Source organism: Pteropus medius, unplaced genomic scaffold, assembly GCF_902729225.1.
Source record: "Pteropus medius unplaced genomic scaffold, Ma_sr-lr_union100, whole genome shotgun sequence".
Classification (NCBI taxonomy): domain Eukaryota; kingdom Metazoa; phylum Chordata; class Mammalia; order Chiroptera; family Pteropodidae; genus Pteropus; species Pteropus medius.
Genome location: NW_024354875.1, coordinates 79,435 through 107,016, shown reverse-complemented (window position 1 = coordinate 107,016; position 27,582 = coordinate 79,435). Strand labels below are relative to the sequence as shown.

The following is a 27,582-nucleotide window of genomic DNA, read 5'->3' as shown; positions in this document are numbered from 1 at the left end:
CGCCGCTGGTCTCCTGTTAGCCTTTCTCCCAGGGGCTGCCCAGCCTTTTGGCCCCTCGGCAGGAGCCCAGCCACTGGCTGTGGCTGCCTCAGCTCTGGGGATGGTCGCTGGTGGAGAAGGACCGATGGATGCCCTGCCTCTCTCTTCTCTCTTCTTGTCCTGCGTCTGTGCTGCTCAGTGTGATGGGCGGCCCATCCCACTCCCCAGTCTCCAGGGAATTGCTGTCCTCAACATTCCCAGCTATGCCGGAGGGACCAACTTCTGGGGGGGCACCAAAGCGATGTATGTATGGGGCTGCTGGGTGATGAGGGGGGTAATTAGAGAGGCGGCCCCTACAAGGGCTGTCAGCCACTTTGGGCCCCGATGGGCCCCGATGGGGCATCGACACTTGGGGTGCTCTGTTAGTGATGCAGAGGGATGGAGGGATACCTCCCTTGTGCTGGCACTGGGGGTACAGTAGAGAACAAGACAGGTGGGGTCCCCTGCTCATTAGAAGGGAGGCCAGGCAGAACAGATGTGGTCAGAGGCACAGGTGTGATGCAGAAGCTGGGCCCACCCCGACTTGGGGTGATGTGGGAAGGCTTCTAGGAGGAGGGGACATCTGTGTTGAGACTTGAAGATGACCAGGGTTGGCCAAGTCAGGTGGATTATGGGGGTGGTGGGGGGAGGCTGTTCCAGGCAGGGGAGCTGTGGCTGGGAGGCTTAGCGGCCAGACGGCATGGTGTGGGGGGACGGTCCTCCAGTCAGGCGGTGTGCAGAGGGTGGGGTGTGGAGAACATGGGGCTCTCTTGTGGCCATGTCAGCTGGGGGGAGCTTCGGATGTATGCTGGGAACTGTGGGAGGCATTGGGAGGTGTTGTTAACCAGGACTGTGGCATCTTTCGTACATAGGAGCTAGTAAGAGCGGTTAACAGTGACTACACACCTACTGTGTGCCGGCCGCTGTTCTGCGTCTGGCTCGCACTAACAGTCCTCATAACAAACAGCCCCTTGGGGATCATACCAGCATTATACCTTTTTATAGATGAGGAAACCGAGGGGCCGGGAGGTTAAGTAATGGGCCCCAGGACACACAGCTCATAAGTGGCACATACGGGTTTTGACCCCAGGCCGCTGGCTTCAGCATCTCAGTAACGGGTTTAGCACCGAAACTGCTGCTCCAGTTAGAACGGGTCACCTTGTAGTGGGCCATCTGGCCTTTACCAGTGTGGCAGCGCCAGGTGAGTGGGGACATGCTCTAGGAGCTGGCCAGGTCAGCTCTGACGCCGGCCCCTTCAGACTTTTGCAGCTCCCTCGTTCGATGATAAGATCTTGGAGGTGGTGGCCGTGTTTGGCAGTATGCAGATGGCTGTCTCTCGGGTCATTAAGCTGCAGCATCACCGGATCGCCCAGGTACTGGAGGCGGGTGGGACCCGGAACAGTCTGGCTTACACAGATTGGAGGTGCAGGGCCGGCCAGAGCCAGTGTCGAGACTTTGCCTTCCCCGACGAATGCACCCTGGTGCACAGGGGCCAGGAGACTGGGCGCGCCCCCAGGCTGCCAGCCCAGCCTCTGAGTTGGTCAAGAGCCCCTTCGCATCTGCTTATTTGACAGTTAAAAGTACTTTCAAAACTGGGGCCAACTTGTACCCCACCTGAGCCCCCTGCCTTGACTTTCTCTGTGGGTGCCACCTGTGCCCTGCCCCCTCTTGCTGGGGTGGGATGCGTTGAGACAGGCCTGGCCTCAGCCCGTGTCTGAGTTTGGGGACGGAGGCTGAGCACGTGTGGCCTGTGGAGAAGGTGTGGGAGAGAGCTCCCTTCCTTCCTTCTGGTGACGGGTCAGGAGTGAGTGTCTGTCTGTGGGGCTGGGGAGGGCAGCACCGTTACGCACACAGACCTGGGGAGGGGCTGACGCACCAGCTGACCCAAACCGTGGGCCGTGTTGTCCAGTCCTTGCCACACCAGTCTGTCCGCACAGTAGGCTGCTTGAATTTCAGTTTTAACTCTTCGTCAGCATTTTTTTTTGTTGAAAAGAAGAGCAGCTCGTCATCAAGCACTCACTGGTCGTTGGTTCTGAGCGTATTCACATGTGCCCAGGGACCCAGCAGCTCTTGGAAGCCACGAGTCCCCACCATGGGCCTGGTGCTCTTGTCTGATCACCTGTGTCTCCTCCCTGTGATCACAGATGCAGTGCTGGGTGAGGGGACAGTGGGGGTGGGGGGTGCTGGACAGGATGCTCTGACCGCAGGGTCTGCCGGGGGATGGAGTCACCCCCGAGGTCAGCCGGCGTTGCTGGGGTGCGTAGGACAGGAAGGCCACAGTGCCGCGACGGTGCCATACGGCTCAGCTTGGTGCACAAGTAACAGCCTGCTGTTTGCTCAGTGTCGCACAGTGAAGATTTCCATCCTGGGGGACGAGGGCGTGCCTGTGCAGGTGGACGGAGAGGCCTGGATCCAGCCCCCGGGATACATTCGGATCATTCACAAGAACCGGGCGCAGATGCTCACCAGAGACAGGGTAAGAGGAACACCTGCTCCCCTCACTCAGTGAGACCTTGAGTTTTTAATGTTTCGTTCTAGGAATTACAGTTTTTTTAGACACGAGGATTAAGCCAAAAGGTGATAATTCCTGGGCCCGTCCCCTTCCCCAGGGCAGGGAAGAGTCGTGTCCCCATTCCCAGCTATCGGCCTGCCGGTGCCCGGTTGGGACGGTTGCCGTTAGCCGCGCTCCTCTTGAGAGCGGCAGACGTGCAACGCCGGGTTCTGCGCCCTAGGCATTTGAGAGCACCCTGAAGTCCTGGGAGGACAAGCAGAAGTGCGAGCTGCCCCGCCCGCCGTCCTTCTCGCTGCACGCGGAGACCCTGTCCGAAGAGGAGGCCACACAGATGGAGCAGTTCGGGCAGGCGGCGGGAGCCCTCATCCACAGGTGGGCTCTGGCCTCCCTCTGGCGGTCAGCGCCCCCGGACCTCAGTGCCGGTCGGTCCGCCTGCACGAGGCTGAGCGGGCTTCCTGCTTGCCGTGGCTTCGGTTCGTTCCCACTGGCCATCTAGGGCCGACAGGCATCTTCAGAGCCAGCTCCCAGATCCGGACACCGACCCCGGGTTCCTCGGGACAGTCCCCTCCCTGTTCCATGCTGTTCCCAAGAGGCAGCGCCGAAGGCGTCTCCTTTCCCTCAGCCTCTGAGGAGCGGCTCCTGGAGCCGCTGTGGCCCTCCAGCGCAGCGATCACCACTCTGTCCCCCGTCAGTTCTCCACACCCACCTCGTGCGTCTGCGCCGTGTGCCTCTCGCTGGCAAGGTCGCTTCAGCCTGGTGGCTTGTGCCCTCTCAGTCACCTCATCCGGTGACTCTGCAGCCAGTCTGGGTCGGTCTGTCACCTGTACTTCACCTCCCTGCCTCACTTCGCGCCCTGACGGTGCATGCTGGCCCGGTGCTCCTGACTGTCCCTCCGTGCTGCTGTCCCCGCGTCCCCCTCCGCCCTCGCCGGGAGCACTGCCGGCCCCTCTCACGCCCTTTCCCCAGGTGTCAGCTGTAGCTCGTCAGCTGTCCTGGGTCCCCCACGGGCATTTCTGGTTCAGTGTGTCCCTTCTGGCTCTGGGTCCTTCCCTGGTGGCATGTCCCGTGCTCTGTGTTCTCCATCTCAGGTAGCTGGCGCCACCCCTGCCCCCCGGGTCTTCAGCCAGTTCTGCCCTCATTACCTTACGTCGTAAGCATTGGTCCAGAGCCTTGCCGCACGGCAGGCTCTGACTGCCTGCTGTCTTCATGCCTGTGTCCTGAAAACCTGTGGCAGCCCCAGTGGTCTGCTGGGAAGGTGGACTTGCCATGCATTGCTTTGTTTCAAGTCTGTCAACAGCCCCCCGTTTTCCCGAGACTCCGGACAAGTCGTTCCCTACACCAGCTCAGCCCACCGCGCTCCCCTGACTTGTGCTCGCCCTCTGCCCCCAGAATGTCCCTCAGGCACGGGGCTGCTGCCTGGGGCTGTGTCCCAGGATTGTCCCCCTCAGAGGCGGGTTCTCTCGTCCCACTTACAGCGCATGGTAGGCACTGTCTCTTTGCGGGAAGGGTCAGGGGTCTCCCCATGCCAGCCTGCAAACCGTGCTGACCATCTGCTGTTTCACGAGGCATCTCGTTTGGGGCATTTTCTTCCCTGATTGAGTTCCTGGAGAGACCTGGATTTGGACATCAGGTTTCTCGTGCGAGACCTCTGTGCCACTTGTCAGGAAATGATCGGCGAGGTCATTCCGCGCTGGCCATCGTGGCCAGGCCGGGGCCCCTGGGGGCCCTCCGGGCAGACCTTGAACTTACATGCCCACAAGGTGCTGCTGCGGCGCCCTGCTCTCGGCCCTCACGGGTGCCGTGTTTGTCGCCCTCTCCAGCATCCGGGAGATCGCGCAGTCCCACCGGGACATGGAGCAGGAGCTCGCCCACGCCGTCAACGCCAGCTCCAAGGCCATGGACCGCGTGTACAACAAGCCCAGGACCGCTGAGGTGCCTGCGCCCTTCTGGCCCTGCCCTCTGCACCGGAGCCCGCGGGCCTGCTACAGGGTATCTGTTCTGGTTCCTGCAGGGGCTGACCGGCAGCGGTGTTCTGGACATGGTCAACAACTTCAGGGCTCTGCGCAGCGAGACGGAGCTGCTGCTGGCCGGGAGGGTGGCCCTGGTGAGCTGGGCGCGGGCTCCCGTGGGTGGGCGACTGGGCGCAGAGGGCAGCGCGTCCTGGCCCAGAGTTCCTGGCCTCAGGAAGCCCGGGCCGTTGTGGGCGGGGTCTCGGGCCACGTGACCAGGCCACGTGGCGACCACATCACCTGCAGCACTTCGGAGTCCTGTGGACAAGAATGTCTCTCACTGTAGACAGAGCTCCTTAGACGTTGTGGTGGGGCACTGGCAGCCCCGCCAGCCTGGCTGAATTAGCGGCCCCAGGGAGGCACGGCGGGCCCGAATCGCGGCAGCTAGCCCAGGGAGAGGCCCAAGGGCCCAGCCACCTTCTCGTGTTAAAAAATGAGGACGTGGAGGGCCGAGAAGGCAGAGTGACAAGCTGAAAATCACAGCTGGGGACTCGCCCAGAGGTCTCGTTTTCATACCCTCTCCTCTTCCTCCCAAAACACCGTGCCGTCCCAAAGTGGTACAGCTGCTGTCGTGGCTTCTGACAGCACCTCCTGTACGTGGCATAGGCAGGCGGGGCTGTCCCCTCTCCCTCTGACAGGGGGTCCCAAGGAAGCAGGCGAAGTGTCAGGCCCGCCAGTGGGGTTTTCAGGCAGGCTTGGTTTGCTCCATTATTTATGATGAGAGTTTAATTCTGTCACTGTTGCTTCTTGGACGGGCCCCTTCGCTGCTCCATGACTCCGTTTCCTCAGAGCTTTTCATAAGAACTCCCCTGGGGCAGACCTCGCGCTGGCACAGGGCTGAGCTGTCACCCGGCTCCTCGCTCTTGTAACCAGTGTCCCTCTTTCCTCCTGCTGGAGCAGCAGCTGGACCCCCCTCAGAAGGAGCGGCTGGGGGCCGCTCTCGCCGAGATGGACCAGCAGCTCAGGAAGCTGGCAGATGCTCCCTGGCTGTGCCAGCCCACGGAGCCCAGTGACGAAGAGGTATGTGGGTCACGGGGCTTCAGTGTGGGCATCCCTGGACTCAGTGGCTCTCCCTTTGGTGTGCTGTGTGCGGCTGTGGGTTAGGATGTGTGGGCCTTGCAGCCCCCATTAAGGCTTCTCCAGGCTTGTCTGTCAAAACGCCTTCAAGGCGGGAGAGGCTGGCAGGAGGAAGGAGTTGGGAGTTGGTATCGAGAATGACCCTTGATGACTGGGGCACCTGTTGCCCTTGGAGACAGAACTGCGGGCTAACCAGGAAATGGATAGAGAGAAGGCTGGGCCACCCTCCCATGCCCCACTATGGGGACACTGGTCAGATAAACGGCAGTTCCTTAGAGGTTTATTTTTGACAGGGACAGAGTTGACGTGTTTGACTCACAGTCACGCTTTTCTTTGACACGTGTTTAGAGACCCCAGTTTGCCACAGGTGCTGCAGCTGGGACAGATAGGAGCCTGGGCACATTGCTCCGCCTCCAGCGGCAGGAGGGCAGGCAGGTGGAGCCCGGGAGAGGCGCTTGTCAAGTGCTTGGTTTTCATGAGCAGCGTCTGGATGAAGGCGAGTCCTAGTCTGCCTTTCTCTCAGGAATAGAACAGAGCGAACCAGGAGAAACGTTCACCTTAGGGTGGCACATCTCAATAGATGAACTGCTAGACCCTGAAGGTTGGGTGCCCCTGCTGCCAGCTTGGCGTGAGAGAGAGAATGTGTTGGCAGCAATAGGGTGAGGGGACAGAGGAGGGCGCGCCTGCCATCCGTGTACCCTCCCCTGAGTATGCAGGCGGCCGCTGACAGACACAGACGCTGCGTGGAAAGCTGACTCGGAGGCCGTCCAGCCCACCGGGCAGCAGCACTCAGCGACCTAAGAATGAGGGCGTTTCGGTATAAAAGGCCAAGCTTGTTACAGTTGGTTAAATAGTTAATTATAAATATGATACTACTTTGATTTAAAAGAAAAGTGCTAAAATGATGTGTAAAACATTCAACAGATGTAACAATAACGTAGCCCCGTAATTCCTGATGAAATTTTCAAAGACCGTGAGCTGGACAGTGAGCTGTGAAGAGACGACAAGGACAGAGGAATGAAAGCCATTAAATTCCTCCCCTGAAAGGGGAAGCAAGTTAAAAAAAAGTTCTTGACTTTGATAATTAGGAAAATGTAGAATCAGTAATGTTTTTGAAAAACTTAAAGGTAGTTTCTGGTAATTGAAAGGATTTATGTCTTTCTAAATCACTACAAAAGAGAAACAAAAATTATATTTACAAGAAAATAAGAGACTAGTAATAAAGATGTAGTTAACAACATGAAAATAACAAGAAATATGTAGATTCTTCTCTTAAAAGCAAATTCTCAGATCGTATTAAAAAAAGAGCCCCGTTTTCTCTTCCATATCCCCAATAAAAACTTATGACACAGAAAGATTAAAAATAAACCATTTCAAGAAAACACAGTAAATTCCAAAGTAACAGTGTTATCATAAAAAATAAAATTACATAGTTAATACAATAAATGATAAAAAGTGAATCACTCTGTATTAGTAAAATAATAATATTTATTTTTTGTCTTCTTGCTTTATCAATTACTTTTGTACTCTCTGGCCGTGAATATAGATGTCTCGGTTTATCTTTGTGATTTCGTGTATCTTTGCTTTTTGTATTTTGAGGCTAGGTTATTGGGTGCATATAGGTTTTATCGTTGTGTAAAGACCTTTAGTAGTTCTTTTTATTTTCAAGTTCACTTATTTGGTATATTTTTTTCATGTGTTTACTTTCAAGCTTTATTTGGAATGTCTCTCTTATGAATAGCATATTGCTAAATGCTGGATTTTTATCCAGTTTGCTACTCCGTTTTAATTGGAGAGTTCAGTCTGTTTACATTTGTTTACATTTTCAGTGATTAGTGATATATTTAGACATGTTTTTATCATAGAATTGTACTTTGTATTTGTCCCACTTTTTATTTCTTTTAATTTCTCCCTTTCGATTGATGAGTCTGTGCTTCCACACAATTCTGTCCCCTGTAGTAGTTTGGGGATATTTACTTTTTGACTGTTCTTTTAGTAATTACTCCCCAAATTTTAATTTGCATTTACATGCATAAAATGTTTAAAGCAAAAACTTCTTGAAATGAAAGTGTGAAAATAGGAAAATCATTTTTTTGGAAGCAAAAAAGAGGTAGCAAATCTATGAGCTGGTTCTTGGAAAGTAAAATAAATAAGAAAAAAAATGAAAATGAAGTGATGAAGGGAATGTAACAATAAGAAAATTTTGTATTCAAAGAAATGTTAATACATTTGAAAATGTTGATGAAACTTGATTTTTTTCAGGAAAAACGGATACTATACAAATTGGAATCTGAGGACATTTTAAAAAGAATAGCCACGTAACAGCTTGAAAAAATATTACCTTCAAAGAAAACATGTCAAGGAATATGTAATTTCCATATATAAGGAGCTGTATCAAAGCTAGAAAAAGTTGGACATTGTCCCAGTTCAGTTTTCTGAATTGTGGGAAAACACATAAGCTTTACCGCCTCCGTCAGGTCAGGCGTTTTCACAGTGTCATGAAGCAGATCTCCAGAACTCTCACAGTTCATTTTTTAAAAGTAGAGCATCGATTCCAGAATTTAGTATTATCAGTAGGTTCACACAAATTGTTTCTTTAAATCAAATAGTTGATGAAACAAATTCTTTTTAAAAGGATTTCAGCTGGAAAGTACAGAGGGTTAAAAGGCTATTTCCCATCCCTTGGGGGAACACTGGCTTTAGGTGGGAGGGGAATGGATGGGAACAGCTGGGGGGTAGCGGGGGATCTTCCGGTGACATCCTCCTCCTGCCTACCTGTCCGTGTCCCCGGCCTCGGCAGCTCCAGAGCGGGGAGGGAGCCAGGAGGTCAGCTTCCTGCAGGACAGCTGGTTTCTCTGCAGGGGAAAGAAGAGGGCAGGGAAAGACTGAGAGCCACAGGAGCCGAGTTGTCACTCGTGGACCTCGATAGGGTCCCGATTCGAACAAACCAGCTATGAGGATGAACCTTTACAGCCGTCGGAGAGATTGCACACAAATGAATTCTCTAGATGTAATGGATTCTTGGTGGCGTCGGTGTGATCACGGTGCTGTGATTATGTTTTTAAAAGAGTATTCTTTTAGAGTTGCTTACTGAAGAGTTTGCATCTGAAATTGGTTTATTTCATAAGGCAGGGAGACAAAGTAAGATAACACGTTAATCACCCTCATTGTACTAGTCTCCCCATCTTATGATTGGATGAAGATATCCATATTAAAAGTTGGAAGTTTAGTGCTCACGTACGCAGTAAAAAAAATAAATCGCGAAATCCGGAATAGGATTCTGTCTAGACTAACAGAGGATTCCGCCTCCCCCGGCAGCCGTCCCCTCCTGCGGGAAGTGCCGAGGAGCGAGGGGACAGGTGGCTGTGATGGTCGCCTGGAGCTCCGGGTCTTTAACAGACCAGCTGTTAGAACCGATAATCGATAATTTTGCCAAATATAAGAAGTTCGTAAAAATCTTTCTTGAGTACTGACAGTGATGGATGAGAAAATGTTGCCAGAGGTCGCTTTCCCGGTGGAAAACTTAAAAAAACGTAAAGTCCGTGATAAGTCCAGGGAGGCGCCGCGAGGGGCACATGGGGCCACTGGGGTGGTGCGGCAGCATGTTCCCGCCGGGGAGTGTTTCCTCAGGGTGACCAGACGCCCCGGTCAGATCTGGAAAGTGTGTCATAAACGCGGGTCAGTGTGGGGATGTCGGGAGACAGGACCCCGGGGCAGGAAGAACTCGGCACACCTGAAAAATAAGGAAACTAAGCTTTATTTGTGAACGTGGTGGGGTGCTGCACGGACACGAGCCGCGCACACAGGAAGGGTCACAGACCAGTCAGGGCAGTCCAAGTGACGCTGGGGCAGCGTTGACTCTGCCAGGCCCCTGGAGGTGTCTATGGGGAGATGGCCACCCCGGGATGATGTCCCCATGCCACCCATGTTCCCCTTCCTGAGATTCCTCAGGGACTAAATCCGAGGAAAGCACCAAGTGCAGGAAAAGCTCATTTAGAAAGATGCTGGTCATGCTGGTCCTCAGAGGCGGCTCGTGTGACACCAGGAGCCCTGGCTGAATAACTCGATCGTATTCCGAGAACGGTGCCGATATTTAAATGTTTACAGAGCTTTTTCACGACAGGAGAAATGCACGTTATGAAATGAAAACAATATGAAAATACACACTGATCACTGTGAAACCTGTTTTAAAAGGCATTGAAAATAGATACAAGACTGAAAATCGAGGAAAAACACAAGTAAATCTGGAACAAAGCATGTTTTCCCAAGCCCCGGCCACCTCTCCGACAGAGGTGAGACTCGGGCCCTGGTGACTTGGGGTCTGATTCTTCCGTTTCTCACTTTCCACCCACAGAACGTGACACTGGATCTTTCCAAACGCAGCCGCAGCGGGAAATTCCGCCTGGTGACCAAGTTCAAGAAGGAGAAAAACAACAAGAACAGAGAAGCTCACGGCAGCCTGGGAGCCCCGGGTACCGCCCCCCTGACCTCTCCCTGGGTCTTGCGGCTCCTCGCGCGTGGTCCCTGGGCTGTGACCCCGGTTGTGGCCTGCGCCGAGCTGGCCATCTGTAGCTGCAGAGCTGACCCTCGCCCTCCTGCTCTGCGCTGGCTGCTGACCGTGGTCACTCCCGGCCCTGAACTTACTCCCCATGCAGACTCTGGGTGACTGGCCGCAGAGCCACCTACCTGCCCTAGATTGGGGGAGCGAGGTGGGGAGGAGGACAGCAGAGCTGACAAGACAGAGACACGGAGCTCACACTCAGGCCTGCTTCCTCCGAGGGGCTGCTGACTGCAGTGTAATCGGTTCATTGATCAAGGCCCCCTGGAACCTGGGCCACCAGCTACTGTGGGTGGCGAAATCGATAGAAAATGACCCTAAGGCACGTTTTGCCTTTGGGTCATCAAATTGGGGCTTAAAACCTCTGTCCGAAGGGTTGGCCCTGAGCACAGGTGTCCCTAGCACTCGGTGCCGGGCGGCCCTTTGGGGGTGTCGGCTGCCAATCAGGGTAGCTCCTTTTGATTTTTCTTCTTCTGTTTGTCTAGAAATTGGGGTTTTTTCAATGGTGGTGGCTCTGACCACATGAAATGACTGTGTGTCTCCTTTCCTGCCGTGGCCCAAAGTGACACGAACCCTCTGTAAGGTGGAGGGGAGCTGGCTTCAGCGGCACAGTCAGCTCCGTCTGCTCTGCAGTCCTCCGGGGACACAGGGAATGTCCTGAAGGCAGATGGCGGACCCGGCAGGAACAGACAGCAGCCCCACCGCAGCTCGCTCCCGTGAGCGGGCGGCTCCCCTGCCGCTTTCCGAACAGCTCGGGCAGTGCCCGTGGCTGGGTGGCGGGCGCCTGCTGCTGGCATCTCAGGGTCCTGGCTGCTGGGGCATGTGGGGCGTTTTGGGGTGCTGGCTGCCGCCTGCCTGGCCCTGGGCCCTGGGCCCTGACCGCGCTCGCGTCTCCGTCTCTGACAGCTCATCTTTGGGGCACGGAGGAGGTTGCCGCCTGGCTGGAGCACCTCAGTCTCTGTGAGTATAAGGACATCTTCACACGGCACGACATCCGGGGCTCCGAGCTCCTGCACCTGGAGCGGAGGGACCTCAAGGTACTTCCACAGCACCGCCCGGGGACCCACACCTGGGCTTCCTCGTGGCTCTGGCTCTGTCCCCTCCCCCAACATGGCTATGTCATAACATCAGGTTTCTCCACGGTTCTTAGACCTTTGTGCACGACCCAGGGTGACATGTGATGGTGGCCAGGAGGCCACCCCTTTCCCCGCAGTGATGTCTCCCCTCATCACAGCCAGAAAAGGCTGGGGCACACGTGGGGGCCTCGCTTTTCTCAGCCTGACTGGACAGCGAGCTGTTTGACGCAGACTTGGGGGGGGCGCGGCCCTATGCTCAGTCAGACTGACGAGCTCTCTGACGATGGGGGACCGGCCCACTAGGGTTCCGTCTGGTAGCTGCTGGCTGTGTGGCGGCTCCTCTGGTGCAGTCCACGCCCTTAGTGGGCCAGCACCTCCCACCACCTCGGGACAGGAGAGGCGGTGACGTGCCCAGGTCTGGTAGCCGGAGCTCCTGGAGCCTGGCTGTGCCCCGGGCACTGGCTCTCGGGGCACTTGGCCCACTTGGCGGCAGGCTTGCGCCTGGTCTTCGTCTCGTTCAGCGGCGGTTCCCAGGAGGGGCGCGGCGGGCGTCTGCGTGCCGTCGTCCGTGTGCTGTTTCCGTCTCGTGTCGCCATTGCCACCGTTTCCACCTCCGTCTGTGTCCAGTGTCGCTCGGCCCGGCGTCAGGGCGGCTGTGTTCTCGTTGCAGGACCTCGGCGTGACCAAGGTGGGTCACATGAAGAGGATCTTGTGTGGCATCAAGGAGCTGAGCCGGAGCCCCCCAGCCGCCGAGGCCTAGCCTCGGCCCTCGCGGCCTGCGTCCTCCGCGCCTCCCGTGACTGAGGCTGGGGAGCGTGTGGCGCGGCTCCTGTCCCTTCTCATGGTGCTACTCCCTCTGCTCGCGACAGGGAGCCTCCCCGACGCCGTTCCGGGCCGCTGCGGGGTCTGGAGCGCACCGACGCAGCTACCTGGGGACGTGCGCCTTTTCCGCCTGGCGTCATGGGGGACAAACTGTGCTGCCCTCGGCTCTCGCTGACACCGCATTCCGGTGGGAACGGCCTGGCTGGGCTGCGCGGGACTGTCCTGTGGCTGCTGTCCGCGTGCTTCAACAGCGCGTCGCGTGGCACCACCTCCCGGGCGCCCGGTCCGCAGCCGCTCCGTGGTTCGCCACAGCAGCCCCGCGAGGCCGCACACAGCTGATGTCCCGTCTGTCAGGAAGGGCTTTCCCAAGGGCCCGCCCTGGCCTGGCTGCGGTGTGGGTGCCTTTCCAGTCCTGTCCACTTTAATTTGATGGAAGAGAAAGGAAAACTTGTTCCTCCTGAATCCGGTCTGCAGGTCACCGTGTCCTTGGGCTGATGAGCCCCCTCCCCATTTGCCTCAGGTCCCTCCTGAGCTGGGGTGCTCTCTGGGCTGGGAGTGCCTGTGTCCACATGAGTTTGATTTTCTGTGGAGGGGAGTGTCCTGAGCACCATCCAGTGGGACAAGCTGTTGCCAGGAGAGTGGCCCTGGTGGCAGTCTGAGGTCACTCCAAAGCCTGTGACCCTGTGGGTGGCCTCATCTCAGACTTCCAGTCCCCATGCCTCTGGAGTTGTCAGTGGCCCGTGCGGCTTGAGCCCGCAGCCCCCGGGCGCTCATAGCTTAATAGCTCTGACTTGCCACGTGCTTTGCAGGCTCCCCGCTGGTCCCCTGATCACCACCAGGCCCCATCTCTGGTCTGGGTGCTCCCACTGGTGGTCCTGGGTGCTGGGCTTGGGCCAAGGCCCTGCCCCAAGGCTCTACGACCCTCCCCTGTGCCTGCTATGGCGTGGCAGCGTTGGGGTTTGGGGCGAGAGCCCCACCTGCTCTGTACGTCCCCTGAGCCACCCCACTGGAGGTGACACTGGGCAGTTGTGCATTTTTCCCGCCCTGTGAAGGTGAAGAAAGAATCCAAGCACCAAAAGTCACTCGAATTGAAAGTACAGATCATGGGGCATGGGGACCCGTGCCAGCGGTCCCAAAGTCGGGGCTGCCCTGTCAGTTGAAGCAGGAAGCACCTGGAATCTGGGGTTCCCAGGCTCCTGGGCTGGACGGGCTGGACAGGCTAGACGTAGGGGGAGGCGATGGGGGGTTGCGCAGGCAGCAGCACAGCCCCAAGCCATCACGCCCTCCCCTTGGTGAAAGCTTGGGTTGGAATCAAGCATGGTGTTTAATATGTCGCCAGTGATTAAAGCAACGCTGTTTTTGTTAAAGCCATTTTCCTGATTCTAGTAAGTTAGAAGTGAGAGGAACAGCCATGAGTGTCGCATGAAACTGTCGGTGAAGGGCCTGCGTCTCGTTCGTGGTGGCGTTTCTGTTGCTGCCCTGCCCGCCCTAGACCCCTGCTGTGTGGAGGTCCCTCGGGCTCCCTGGGGTCTCATGGTCCTGTCGGTGTGGAGGGAGGGAGGGAGGGGGGTCCCTGAACAGTCTTGGAGTAAAGATTTTTGTGTCCTCGGGTGGGGCTTGCCCTCATATTTATGATCTTAATTTATACAGCACCCACCGTGGGAGCAAATGCCTCCTGTATTGCTATGTACATAGTCCACATCCAGGGGTGTAAATAAGTCGTTCTGTGTGTAAGTAAAACAAGCCTGTTTTTGACCCTCCATTGTCAGATTTGTCATTTCTTGTGCTTTGACATAAAATATAGGTTGCCAAAATCCTTCCAAACTGGATTCAGAATAATATTTTCCAGCTGCTCTAAAAATAAGCTGAGTTGGTGGTAGGTGAAAAGCGAAATAGAACGCCATTGTTCTTTTAGGGTGTGGGTTCAAGGATCTGTTGAATTAAAAGCTTGGCGAGGAGATGAGGCACTGAGTGGAGCGAGGTTCTCATATTTGATCCCCGCTGGCCTTGCCTGGGATCAAACTTAGGATGGGTCACTGCAGTTATTGAGCTAACCTCCTCAACCTTTTATATGTAACTAAACAGGCAGCTCTTCTGCCTCTGTTGAGCCATGGTGCCTTTATTCCAAGGGAGCTGCCTCTTCAAGTTCAAGGTCACTTTAATTATGCACCCTCCCCCCGCCCCCCTTCTTGGGGTGAAGGTGGGGCCTGGGATCATGGAATTGGAAATCAGGCCGGCAGGGAGCAAGAGGGCCGCGTGGCTTTCCCGCATGGAGTTTTCCTCCCCAGCAGCTTGTCCCTCCTTGCTTACAGAGCCTGTTTGTCCTGGTGTGCACCTGCCTCCCAATGACCGGCTAGGGCTAGGGTCAAGCCTCATGGTTACGGTATGGCTGCCACCACTCCAGGCATCACGTGTCTAGTGTAAGGTGTGTATGAGCAGGTGGTTATATCTTCTATGTCTCTTTTTAAGGTTTTACTTATTTAGAAGCAGACCTCTCCTAACGTCTCATTGTTTAGAATTTGGTCACATACTCATGAGTAAGTCAGTGCAAAAGGAACGTGGGCCATGCCAGCGATGACTGACCGTGATGCTCAGGGGCTTAGCACATTTACCATATTTGATACCAGGCACTGGCCTAAGTATTTCACACACGTCACCTCATCTGTTCCTCCTGGCAGTCCTGCCAGGTGGGTGTCTGCGTTTTCACGGATGAGGAAAGGTTCACAACTTGTCCCATGTCCTGCAGCCGGCATGTGGCAGAGATCGGAGTCATGGCGTAGTTAGGCACCAGATCATACGTTGACTGCTGTGACCCTGACCTGACACCAAGCCCAGCCCACGTGACAAGTGGGGAAATAGGGCCTGTCATAGGCATCCTGGCCCAGAAGGCTAGGCTCCTGTTTGCCGGAAAGCTGCTGGGCGACTGAGCAGGAGCAGGTCTGGGGAGGGTGGTGTGGGGATAGCCAGCTGCCAGCCACCACTCCCACACCACCATGGTCCACCAGGCGCGGGGCTTGGCTCCATCATGTCCGCGGGCAGGAGGCTGCTGCAGGGCGCATCTGCGGCGGGGCAAGGCCAGATGCCAGCCAACGGGAGAGGGAGGTTCAAGTGCAGTGCGACTGGGCTTGACAGTACGATTTCCTGTTAGGGATTCGTCGGCTGTGAAAAGCAGCGCTCTATCCAGTGAACTTGCTCTGATCCGGTAATGTGAATTGTCAGTTGGGGCAGACTACACTGCTTTAAACGTAAACCCCAAATGGCAGAGTCGAGGGTGGGTGTCTGTCCAGGCACTCATGGATCTGCCTGTGTGGCCACTGTCCTCGGGTCACCCTGCGCCAGGCGCTCATGGATCTGCCCTGTGGCCACAGTCCTCAGGTCACCCCCCTCCTTGCTGGGGTCGGGAGTATGAGGGGTGTGCAGGAGGGTTCCTGTGCCCGTCTGGAGGTGGCAGTGCTGGAAATGAAAACTCACCCAAGGGACCTGGCCATGCCCGGCTGCAAAGGCAGCTGGGAAGCGCCATCGGGTTCTGCAGCGAAGACAGTCATGGGTTGTGCTCGTCAGCCAGCTGGCCCTGCCGTCCTCCCCTCGGGGTTTAAAGTCTCTTCGAAGAAAACAAGTCCCCCAGGTAACGGATGGTCTCCAGGTGTTTGGAAGGAGAGACTCCTGTGTCTCTGAGGAGAGGAAGAGGTGGGAGTCCTTGAACCTCCAGTTGTCCCTTGGCACTGTGTGGTCGGCAGTGCCCGCCTGCCAACACGGCCTTTGCCCGCCGGCTGGGATGCTGACCTACACCTGGGGACTGACGTCTGACCCAGGGACTTCTGCGGCCGCAGGCAGTGCTCCTGCTGGGGCTCCTGCCTTGGACCTGGTGGCTTCGAACCCCTGGACCCTGCCTCTGCCACAGGCACTGAGGTCACTCCATTTGCTCCCCGCTCAGTGTCTACACTGCATGAAGACTGACGGTGGCTAGGGGAGATTAACCTGGGGGCATGGGCTGGAGAGGGGAAACTGACACATCTGACCGCTCATTCTCCTCCCCTTTTCCCACAGTCTTCCGTGACGTGGAGGACTTAGTTTGTGTCCTTTGTTCCTTCCGACCCGGGCTCAGGGTCCCCTCTCCGCTCTGGGAGAGCCCTGGGCGTGGAGTCGGCCCCAGGTGCTTGTGGGTATGCTTGCAGAACTTGAGATTCTTTTCTGAATATCCAGGCTTACATGACTTCACTTGTTGCTGAACCTATTTAAAATTTTGATAATTTCTTCATGGTAGATTTTTCTGCATTAATTTTGATTTCTAAAAATATTGTACTGAAAATGGCCTACCTAGCTTGCTTACTGAGGTTTTTGGGTGCCTTTAAAGTTTGCACCCAAGGCCTCACCTTACCTCAGTCCTGGCCCCGTGTTGTGGAATCTAATTTTGAATGTGAAGCCCAGACTCTTGGTACTTGTGGCAGCCATGGCTTGATGTCTGTCCTGCATCAGCTGGTGGGAGCAGGGTGCCGAATACGCCCCCGCAGTAACTGCACCTCCAGGGTTGTGACTTAGTTTTGGTCAGAGACAGACTATTAACTGAGATTTCTCGAAAGCTTCCTTAAAAACATGGGAACGTTCCTGTCTTTCCTCCTGTGGTCAGATGTGTCACTTTCCCCTCCTGGAGGGTGGACACGATGGCTGGAAGGCTGGCTGTGGGATGGCCTTGACAATGGGAACGAGTATCGGTGGTGGAGAGATGCCATTCCTTGTCGCGTCCCTGGCCTGCAGGGAGTCCGGACTGTCCCGCAGCGTGCTTTTACCCAGGCGAGGACTGTACCTGTCTAGTTTTGTCTTGGACTTGAACCTAAGCCCCTGAGGTGCCCTGCCCTGTAACTACTCATCATTCCTGGCGGTGGAATCAGACATCGACTTCACGTTTGGAAAAGCACAAGCACTGGAGAGACACGAGGGGTGAAGCCACAGAATGGGGCAGGGGCCACTACAGGAGATGAGCGAACTGGTGCACAGCGAGCTTCAGGGCAGATGGGGGCACATCGCCGAGGGCCATGGGGTGTGGGCCATCCTGAGGCCTGGCCGGAGCGTGCCAGCCCAGCCCGGCGTCGGCCATAGGCCACGCTGTGTCGGGCCACAGCTGGGGCCCTGCTTTCAGTTTTGATTGCAGAAGCACAAACAGGCTGCAAACGTGGAAGATGACCGGCTGGCTGGAGACTTATTGGCTCCTCACTCACGCTGCTGGCCAGCAGATGCACTGGAAGCCTCCTCAGCTTTGAAGGAATCTGTGTTCCCCGCCAGCCCCCAAGCTGACAAACAGAAGCCAGTGGTCACTCGGCCCCACAGCTCGTCTGTCCCCAGGCCTCCAGATGTGCGGCCTCAGGATGCGCCCAGTCGCTTCTTCCACAGAGAGGGGTCCTTCCAACGCCACGTCAGCTGCACCCACTGGACGACGGGCACGCGAGGTCTTCCAGACAGGGTTGGGGTGGCCAGCACAGCTGGGCAGGGGCTCACCTCACCTCCCGGGCAGGTGGGTAGCTGGCACGATCCGTCCATTCGTCGGGGCTTGTGACCACTGCGCCTGCTGCCTCTTCTGTCTCCCAGAGGTTTCAGTGTGGTCGTCCCCCGCCCTGGATGCTACTTCCGCACTGGGTTTTTAATTTGTCCTTTAGCCATAGGTTGAACCATGAGGCATCATGTCCACAGTGCACAGCCCGGAGGAACCTGCCTCCCGAGACCTGGACCGGGGCGGGGGGCGGATGGAATGGAGCTGCCTGCCTTCGGAGGAACCAGTGTGGTTGGGAAAGGGCAGCGAGGTGGAATACCGCTAACAGTAAGGCAGAATGCTGTCACTTTTGACATCTGTGTGGAAGGAGCACAGTGGTTACTGGGCGGATGGCCGGCCTTGTCCCCTCCCCTGCGCACAGCACTGGGAGCCTCAGGCAACCCCTTCCCCTCCCCTGTCATCTGAATGGAGCCAGCGGCAGGGTGTGGGCAAGTCACCCACTTGGAAGCAATGGGCATCGGGCCCAGGGGCCCTCCAAACAGGCACCGAGTGACAAGATGTATGCTTGCAGCTGATGGTGGCCCATCGCCACCCGGAAAAGCCCCTGGGCGATGGAACCAATGCTGAGAGAAAGGCTAGGGGCCTGGAACGTCTGTCAGGCAGGTTGCAGGAGCCAGGAGAGGAGGCCGTGCTGTGTTGCAGGCAGCCCGCAGGTCAAGATGGGGGGCCACCTAACACACTGAAGCTGGCACCACGCTCACTCCCCGGGGCAGGGGCGGAGGGAACTGGAGCAACTGGAGGGAGCTAGACACGGTGCCTCCTCCTGACTTGTGTGTCAACATCGTCGCTTCACGGTCCTCTGGAGGGCAGTGAATCCCGAGAACACGCGCTGTGAGTTTGTTCCGCAGCTGGTGACCCGCGCGTTATGGCTGTGCTTTGGCTGGGCCATAACTGAGGACGGGAGGAGAGACGAGCCCTTCGGTCCCCGTCCAGGGAGGGCGAAGGGCCCTAACGCTGGTCCCTCAGTGAGTCTGTTCCACAGGGAAGCCCACCTCTGTGCAGCCATGATTCTACATCCTCAGGGAATCCTCGCGTGCCTGCCACCTCTGCCAGAAAACCGTCACAGAGGAATAAGTATGTTTTCTGCAATGCAACCCCCATTGCCAGTTCTTCCCTAGAAGGAAAGGAACCAGACCATGTCCAGTCTCGTCCAATACGCTCTTTCCCGAACTTTTACTTAAAAAGTAAAGATGCTTCTGTTATTTCTAAAGTGGTTCTGATACAGTCTTTCTAAATATAAACCATGTTTATTTAGCGTCTGAAGTATGCTGCGGGGTGGGGGAGGCCAAGGACTGGAAGCAGTCAGCAGGGAGTGGGAGCGAGGCTTCCCTGAAAGAACGGTTGGTCGGTTCACAAACTCCCTGTAGCCCCACTCCATCCCCGAATGGAGGGAAGGGAGGGAGCGGGAGTGAGCAGAGCAAACCAGCGGAGACCCCCCAGGGGCCTGGCGCTGCCCACGCACACAACAGGGCTGGTCCACCGTGCTCAGCTTGATACTTCACATGCAGTGAGGCCTCTGGCTTCTCAAAGGCAAAGCTTTTCAGTCATTACGTTAATGTTTTATTACCTCGACGTGAAAGGAAGGGGCATAGCAAGGACACATGTCAGCTGAAGTGAAAGGAACAGAAGAGCCGCTGGGGCTTGCGGATTTGGTTCCCTCGGGGCCTGTGGGGCCCTGTGAAGGCCGAGACGGTTAGTGTCTGGGTTAGTGTCTGAGAACCTGGAAGCGGCTCGCTGGTCCAAGGCCAACTTCTTACCACGCAACTGCTTCCATACAAATTAAGAGATACTCTGAGACCCGACAGTCTGAAACAGATGGGGCCACGGTTTCTAACGCTGGTCCTGACAGGGCCGGAGGAGGACAGAGGGGAGAGGGGGTAGCAGGGCCATTGTCGCCCCCCAGAGGCAGCCTGGGGGCAATGCGGCCTTGACCTTGCCCACATTTCTAATTCTTCTCCATCTCTTCACATTTAAGTTCTACTTTAATAGCTGGTGATAAAAGGCTGAGAAGCTGCGTGTGGTCTGTCTCAGCGAGGGGTGAGGGGTGGCGGTGACAAAGGTAGGGACTTACAGTGTCTTCTCAGGACTCCTGCTTTCCACCGAGTTACAGTTTGAGAAAGGGAATTGTCCCAGGGTCCCAAGTCAGTGACATGCTATGTTTGTCATAAATACCAATTAAATCTTTCAATCTGGTAGCTGGCCATGCTGAATTAAGAGGAAAAAAACTTTAGCTCACATTTCCTTTTCCTGTTTTAATCAAGGCCACTCAGGACCTGCTCCGGGCCTGTCGGCTGGGACGCCCACAGCCGTGAGAATGCCTGACCTCACACGAGCAGGCGAGACAACACCTCGGGCTTCCCTCTCCTCAGAGGGTGTTCTGTCTGTCTCTTCATTCTAGTGACAACTCATGCTTTAGTCAATTTTAACTCAAACCAAAGGGAGAACATGTGCTCTGTGGGGACCAGAAAGCAAGCTAACCGTTGTCACCACCTGGGCCTGGCCAGCCTAGCGGTGAGCTGAGCTGTCAGACCCTGGTTAGTGCAGACTCCAAACAAGTCACCTGAGCAAGGCAGAGGAGAGTGTGCGTTCTCAACGGCAGACTCGGTAGAGGTTGGCATGTGCTGTTCTATCCGTGTCGGCAGGTAATGCAAAAAATGGCACTTGGCGTCAAGTGTGGTGCGAGGCAGCGTCTGAGCGGCACCTGTGAGATGTGGCCAGGTCTGTGCCAGCCCCCTCGGGGGCCCGCTGTGTGGCCCAGTGGTGAAGTGCACTTGCCTGCCGAGATGAAGCTGCTGTTGGCTCGTGAGGAAGCCGAGGACCGGAGGGCGTGCCTGCTCGAGGGAGCGGTGAGTTTGTGGCGGGAACACCAAGGCCTCGCGCTCGCTGCCGACCGTGCCGAGCCAGCAGCTGCTTCGGTACCGGTACCAGCACCAGCCGGGCGCGGTGCCCGCAGGTACACTGGTGGCTGCCAGAGCTATCTGAAACTGCCGACGTGGATGGAGAGAGAAGCTTCTGGTCTCGGGGGCCGGCCAGGCGTCTCTGCACTGGAGAGAATGCTGCTGCTCTGCACCCGAAGGGCTTCTTGGCTGCGGGAGACACAGAGGCTGTCACCGGCACAGTCACCGGCACAGTCACCGGCACAGTTGGCTCTACCAGGTCAGGGGATTTGGAGTGACTATAAAATTCATTCCAGTGTTTAGGGGTCAAGTCAGAACAGGCCACAGAGATGACAGATATGTCCAGACTGCCCGTCAGAGGACCTCGGTGTACCCCCGCCAAGGTCGCGTGCGGGACCGCGGTCAGGCTTGGGGTCTTTTCTGATCCGGGAGGTGACAGTGTCTCCCAGTAAAGTCATCTTTCTTTCTTCACCTTCTGAATCCAAGTACACAGTTCCCAGAAGCACAAATCTTACATGTCCAACTCCAGGAATCACCACAAACGCACACGCCTTGGAGCCACCACTTCCACCTCGGCCCTTCCTCATGCTGTCTACTCCAGCCCTGCTAGATGCCCCTGGCCACTGTCACACAACGCCTGACACACGGGGACCCAAACTACGGAAGGGCAGGAGGAGATGAAGACGAGGTGAGCAGGGGCTGGATGAGGCAGGCAGGCAGGCAGGCAGGCGACTTGAAAGGCTACTGCAGCGACTCGCCCAAGAAAAGGAAGCCCAACCCGCCAGGCGCAGTCGGGACAGGAAAGGACACTGACCACTGATGACAGAGCAAGACTTCGGGAGAGAGAGGTGGGGAGCAGACAAGGACCATGGCGCCCTGGTGGCCTGCGTGGGGGGGATGGCACGTGCAGTGTGAAGTGTCAGGGTTGGAGGGATGTCCAGTGGGGCCTGGAGGCAGGCGACTGTGTACGGAAGAGGAAGGCGGTCCCAAGGCAGAGGAAGGCGGCCCCAAGGCGAGGGACAGTGACAGGGGAGTGTGCAGAGTGAGGAGGGAGCAGGGCGCCAGGCTGGAGGGGGAGGGAGCCGGGGAGGTGAGAGGCCTGCATGGGGAGCTTCCGCCAGCGGGCAGTGGCCAGTGGCGGCTGCGGGACCAGCACCCAGGCTAGTTCTTGGAGGGAACGAGGGAGGAAGTGGCTGGAGTGGCACGTGGACTGCGAGTGCTTCTATCTTCAGATGACTGAGACCTGAGTGTGCTGGTGTCTGAAGGGAAAGACCCAGAAGTGTGTGTGTGTGTGTGTGTGTGTGTGGTGGGGGCAGTGCTGAGACCCAGCAGGGGCGGGCTTCCTGGTGGAGGCGCTGTGCAGGACAGCAGGCCGGGCCTCCTCACCAGCGCCTGTGGCTGTGTGCTGCCGTTCCAAGCCCTCCTCCTCCGGAGCTGTTGAGGGAGAGGGAGAGCGAGCGCGAGCAGTCAGGTTTCGGGGCCCCGTCGCACGAGGACCCCGCGTTACCTTTTCTTTTTCCCCAGGGCGAGCTGCTTCTGCTTTTCTTTCCCAACGTCGTCTCTGACTGTACTGAAATCTTGGTCATCGTCCACCAGCAGATTCTACGTTTCAAAAGAATGAACATATTTTCAGGTATCTTTTCAATCTACAAGAGTAATTTATGTAAATTTACATAGAGATTCAGGTAATTTAGGTAAAAATTTACCTGAACTGACATAAGGCAATATCCACACTTAAACTAGGTTAACAACCGATAGCAAACGTTCTAGTGCTTGATGACAAACTGTGCGAGTGTCAGGCAGGGCTTGAGAGGGCTCGGCTCAGCCACCTGACCTTTGCCTGCAAACGCCCCGTGGGGCGTGGGCCCAGCAGAGGGGCGTCAGAGCGCGGGGAGAGCGGGGCAGTGGGGGGACCCTGTTGAGCTAGAAGCACGGTTTGCTTTACACATGGTCAGCGTCCCTGTGCCCCTCTGCGGGAAGGCGTGTGCCTTGTCCTTTAACTCCTTGGAATCTCCAGGAAGCTTCTGGCATATTCTCAACAAAGATGCTCGATTTGTCCTTCTAAGGGGACAAGGCCTGCCTCCCAGTGCTCAGTCAGTTTGATAAATGAGTGTCATTTACCATAAACACTGGCTGCTCCCCACGGCCGCCCACAGCCACGTCTCAGTGAGTGTCAGCTTGTCAAAATATTAACCCTGAAAAAACACAACTCGAGGAAATTGTGTGTCGGAAAATTCTGAGGCTTGTCAGGGTGTGGGAAGGGTGCCCTGGAGCCGGCCTCATCCCCCAGTGACTGTGGTGCCCGCGCTGAGCCCGCACCCGCAGGGACTGAAAAGTGCAGGACGGTCATGCTGCTTCTCCCCTCTCGGGCGAGGAAAATGTCACAAACAATATTATGATCTCTAGCCCAACAAACGGTGCAAGGTAAACGTTATAATTTTGATTCCAGTAAGTTGGACATGTGTTTTTAAAAAACTGTGAAACATTACAAAATAAGAGAAACTACAGAGAGAATGGGGCAGACCCCACGTCCCCAGGGGAGCGGAAGCGAGGGCACAGGCCGCGTGGCGCTGTGGTCAGAGCTGCCCAGGCGCGGTCCCACAGTCCCCTCGGGGCGGCCCTGTGCCGCATCTTGTCACGAGGGAAACGGAGTTAAGCGTGTGCACGGGTGGTACACAAGGTGGTACTTGGCGCGTGACGGAGTGTCAGGGACAGCGGCTAACGTTTCTCCATTTTTCTACAGCGTTTTTCAAGCAGAAGACAGCTGCTGACGTCCCTCCCCCACGAGGGGTGAGCACTGAGTCTGGTGCTCCTGCTCCTGTCCCCACTCGTACCCCCATCCCAGTGCGGCGATCTTCGGCACTTTCCGTAAATGACCGGTCTGTGACCTGGCTTCCTGTTCAACACACAATACCTGGATGTCCGTGGCTCTGCTGTAGTCACTTCAGCTGCTGTGTTCTACATCTGTATTTCCCCCCCATTTTCTCTCTCCCCGTTCTGAGGGTCGTTTAAGTTCTTTCCAGTTACAACGACACGCTCCAGTGCACCTTTTGTGCGTCTCACACCCGCACTGGCTGGTCTACGGTAATGACTTGGGGGTGGAGTTTGCTGGGCATCACTTTGGCCTCTCTCACTAAATAACTGCCCAGCCGTCTCTGGCAGCTGGGCCAGTGTGACTCCTGCTGGCAGCGCCCCGGTTCTGTGGGTCTGGCTGCGGGTGGAGCGCTCTGCTCTGACCCGCAGCTGCCCGGTACTAGGAAGCCATCTTTTCAACTGCTTGTTGGCCACTTGGTTTTTCCTTAGAACTGCCGGTGTTAATCTCTGCCCTTTCCCCCCTGTTGGTGGGTTATCTTTTTATAACTGACTTGTAGAAGTGCTTTACATATTCTGGATAATAATTCTTGTTAATTACATTGCTGCATATAACTTTTCCTGGTTGAGGCCTGGCTTTTCACTTTTTATGGCTTCCTCTGATGAACAAAAGTTTTCCCTTTTAATGTACTCAAATTTATCAATCGTATTCTTTTATGTTTGTGCATTGTTTCCTATTTTAAGAAACCCTTCTTAACCTAAGTCAAAGATTTTCGTATCTTCTAAAGGTTGAAAACCACTGCTTTTCACATGTAGCTCTTCGTATTGATTGTGGTATGTGGTTGAGCAGAGGTGCATACAGAGTTTATGAAACTTACATAAATTTGAGGATTCTCTTTATGAAAATTATGACTGCATTTTCCCTATATGGATAACCAATTCTCCCAGACCCATTTATCGAATGATCTAACGGTCATGCTGACTGAAATACCTGTCACATCCCCGCATCTGTGTGACTCTGCCGCAGGGCTCTGTGTCCCATCCCAGTGGTCTACCCTGGCCCTGAAGCCATGCAGTCAGCCTTAACGCTTGGTAAGACCAGGCCCCTGACCTTGCTTGTCTCTGACACTATCTCAGCTCTCTGGCCCTTTTCTTTCCGGCATGCACTCTCTGTAATCTGCTGGTCTTCTCCGGGATGACACTGAGCTCTGCGGTGGGAAAACTGACGCTGACTGTGGTGAGGCCCCAATACACGAGATGGCTCTGTGCCCGCTGGAGCCTTAATGCCTCTCCGCATTTTGCGATGGTCTCCAGCAAGGTCTCAGAACGCTTTCTGGCGGGTGTGCTCGTTACCGTGTAGTTTTATGTATGCCGGTCTCGTAGTCTTTTGAACTCTCTTAATACACCTAACGTTTACCCGTGCAGTATCCTGAATCTCCTCTGTAGAGAAATGCACGTAAGAACAGTTTTATATTTTTTTTACCTCTCTTTCAATTTTTAACTTTTCTTTGGAGGGAGGAAGAAGTTCATATTACACTGGTCACGTTATTGACTACCAAGTTATTATTAAAGGAATACTTATTCCTTAACACAAAAATATTAAATCAAGGACTGAATTATCAGTAAATTAATAATTAATTCTTAAATTAAGGATTAAAATCATGAACCCTGAACATAAAAAATATTACTCCATGACAACAAAGTCGGTTTGTTCAAGGATGGATCAGTGTCGAGAATGTATCGATGCAATCATGCTACACTACCGAATGAAAGGAGAAAAAGCGTGTGCTAAGAGGAATGGGAGGGAACGTCTCAACCTAACACGGGAGCCTACGCAAGACCCGCAGCAACACGCTTAGTGGTAAGACTTCAAAAGCATTATCATTCAGGTCAGACCCAAAATGAAGGTTTGGTATTGAAGTTCTGTTGGCCTCATAAGATGAGCTGTCTGGCTTTCCTTGAAACAGCTTACGTAAAACGGGGTTATCTGTGCCATGAAGATTTGACAACACTTCTCTACCAAACACCATGATCTTGGTGTTTGTCTAAGTGGTAAATTTGCTCTTCAACAACTTACCTTAACACCAATCGTATCTCCGTCTTTCAAGTAATAAGGCGCCCCCTGCAAACTTTCTTGCTTTTTCTTCTTTTTCCTCTTGGTGATTTGCTGGTTCTATAGGAAAATCAAGCATCTTGAGTAAAGAACTCAACCTCAAATTCACAATGAAGCCCTATCTGACACATTGCAGCACCCTGTGTCTCGAGAAAGCCCCGCAGCCTCACCCAGCTAGACACGGGGAGCCACTCGAACTTCTCAGGAAAGTACTTGGCAACTTCGATCTTCTCCACAGGAAGGGAATAGAAATCAGCCACCCGCTGCCTCAGGGTGCCGGCAGTGCCGCCTCGGGCAGTGTCCCACACCAGGTCCTGGGGCAGGCCGTAGGCCCTCACGCCGGGGAGGCGCATCTGCGTCCGCAGCAGCACTTCCTGTGGGCTGCGCCAGAACACAGTCAAGGTCAGATTCCAAACACAGTGAGAAATGCGCGGTAACTACAGGGTGCGATGGGCGAAGCTTCCCTCCTTTTCATTGTACAAGCAGAGATTTCCCTTCAATGCTCTTTATTTTGATTCCTTTCAATCCTGACCCGAACGAACGGAGGTGAAGCTTCTATTGTGAGCCCAGAGCAGAGTCCTCAGGGAGGCAGTGGGCACTGCTGAGGGTGGAGGAGGCTCCCTCCGTGGAAGGGGACCGGGGCAGGGCCAAAGAGACAAGAGGGTCAACCTGACCAGGTTCCCAGCCACTGTGACTTCCTGGGAAATGCTGATTTCAGAGTAGAAGCTGGTGGGGGAAAAAAGGTATTTTAGGTGCTAAAAATGTGAATTGCTGTGGGGTAGCCAGGGAGAAGAAGCCAGGGGCTTCAGGTTGGCAAGAGAGATGGGTGGAGAGGTGGATAACAGAAGGGCGGCGATTAGAACTCTTGGAGGAAGAGAATGATTCGGAAAAGTGGGAGAAATCGATGTATGGAGATTGTCATAGGGCACCAAGTAAAAACTACAGGTAAGAACCGAAAGGTAGAGGGGGGAGAAACGAAAACTGTTTTGTTTGTGTTTTTAGGATGAGATGATGAGTGATTTTAATGATGTTTTTCTGTCATGTTGGTCTATTTTCCAAAAGAAAGGGTGATGCAGTCGGAGAAAAGGAGTGACGGGAGGGAACGGAACTCGGAGAATGCAGGAGAGTGAATGCGGAGAAGCGAGTGCGAGGGGGAGACCGTGGTCCGGAAGGGCGTTTTGAGAGCCGGAACCTCTCCTTGGGGTGTTATGTTGTTGAACCAGGGAGTAGAGGTCCTGGCGCTGAGCCCAGTGGGGTCACGAGGGTGAGGAGGAACCAGAGGCCTCGCTGAGGAGGGCAGAGAGTGCTGGAGGGCAGTCAGGGACAGGCGAGCGATGGGGACGGGGGGTCTAAGTAAGTGCACAGCATGGTCTTCAAAAGGTTAAAACAAACATGGCAAAGGGTCAATGTCACTGTTACAGAAAGAGCTCACACAGATTAGACCCCATTAAAAAGCAGGCAAAATATATGAAATAGTTCACACACTCACAAAATACAATTGGCTTATAAGCCTTTGGAAAAAAATGCCCAATCTTAGTCGCAACCAAAGCACTGAAGCAAATGAGACAAGATAACCGTTTTTCATTTATCAATTTAAAGAACACTTAATGACAACATTCAATGTTGCTCTGAGGGTGAAGTAAATATGCAGAAACACTATGGGAACATAAATTGGTATAATTTACCTGGAAAGGAATTTAACTATTTTAAAAGGTTTAAAGTGTCCATATCATTTGATCCAGAAATTCCCCTCCAGGAAACTACTCCTGGTAATACCATTTGTGTTAAGAGTGAATTTTTACAAACAATGACTCTAAATGAAGGTTAGACATGGTAGAGAGAGAGTTATGAGAATTATTATATAGCAAGAAAGATATTCATATCCTACCAGGTAGAAGGAATCTTAAGGATTTTAATATTTAGTGATACTAACAAAAACGTCTTATAATTTTTCTATAGTGAAAAATAATAAGGAAGAATTTGACTGTAGATAACTTTGGGGTGCTTCCTTATTCAATAAATAATTGACTATGACAAAGGCATTGATCGAGATATTGGGGTCACAGCTGTGACCAAAAAATAAAGTACTTGCTCTCATGAAGCTTACATCCTAGTAGTGGGAGACAGATAATTTAAAAAGTGTG

The 27,582-nt window shown here is 54.6% G+C and overlaps 2 protein-coding genes across 3 annotated transcripts in view; one reads left to right on the top strand and one right to left on the bottom strand.

Moving 5' to 3' along the window:
• The window catches only part of DGKD (diacylglycerol kinase delta), a 95,066-nt gene extending 81,234 nt beyond the window's left edge, over positions 1-13,832 (top strand). The window contains exons 21-30 of the mRNA XM_039855571.1: positions 179-286; positions 1,278-1,391; positions 2,360-2,494; positions 2,751-2,902; positions 4,351-4,462; positions 4,542-4,634; positions 5,440-5,559; positions 9,971-10,088; positions 11,081-11,211; positions 11,921-13,832. Coding sequence (XP_039711505.1) covers positions 179-286; positions 1,278-1,391; positions 2,360-2,494; positions 2,751-2,902; positions 4,351-4,462; positions 4,542-4,634; positions 5,440-5,559; positions 9,971-10,088; positions 11,081-11,211; positions 11,921-12,010 — 1,173 coding nt within the window. The 3' untranslated portion in view covers positions 12,011-13,832. The remainder of the gene's footprint in view (positions 1-178; positions 287-1,277; positions 1,392-2,359; positions 2,495-2,750; positions 2,903-4,350; positions 4,463-4,541; positions 4,635-5,439; positions 5,560-9,970; positions 10,089-11,080; positions 11,212-11,920) is intronic.
• A 4,929-nt stretch (positions 13,833-18,761) lies between these two features.
• USP40 (ubiquitin specific peptidase 40) overlaps positions 18,762-27,582 on the bottom strand; it is a 74,140-nt gene continuing 65,319 nt past the window's right edge. For both annotated transcript variants that reach the window (XM_039855569.1, XM_039855568.1), the window contains 4 exons: positions 25,609-25,819; positions 25,403-25,498; positions 22,022-22,116; positions 18,762-20,703 (listed from right to left, as the gene is read on the bottom strand). In XM_039855569.1, the coding sequence (XP_039711503.1) occupies positions 20,592-20,703; positions 22,022-22,116; positions 25,403-25,498; positions 25,609-25,819 (514 nt within the window). In that variant the 3' untranslated portion in view covers positions 18,762-20,591. The remainder of the gene's footprint in view (positions 20,704-22,021; positions 22,117-25,402; positions 25,499-25,608; positions 25,820-27,582) is intronic.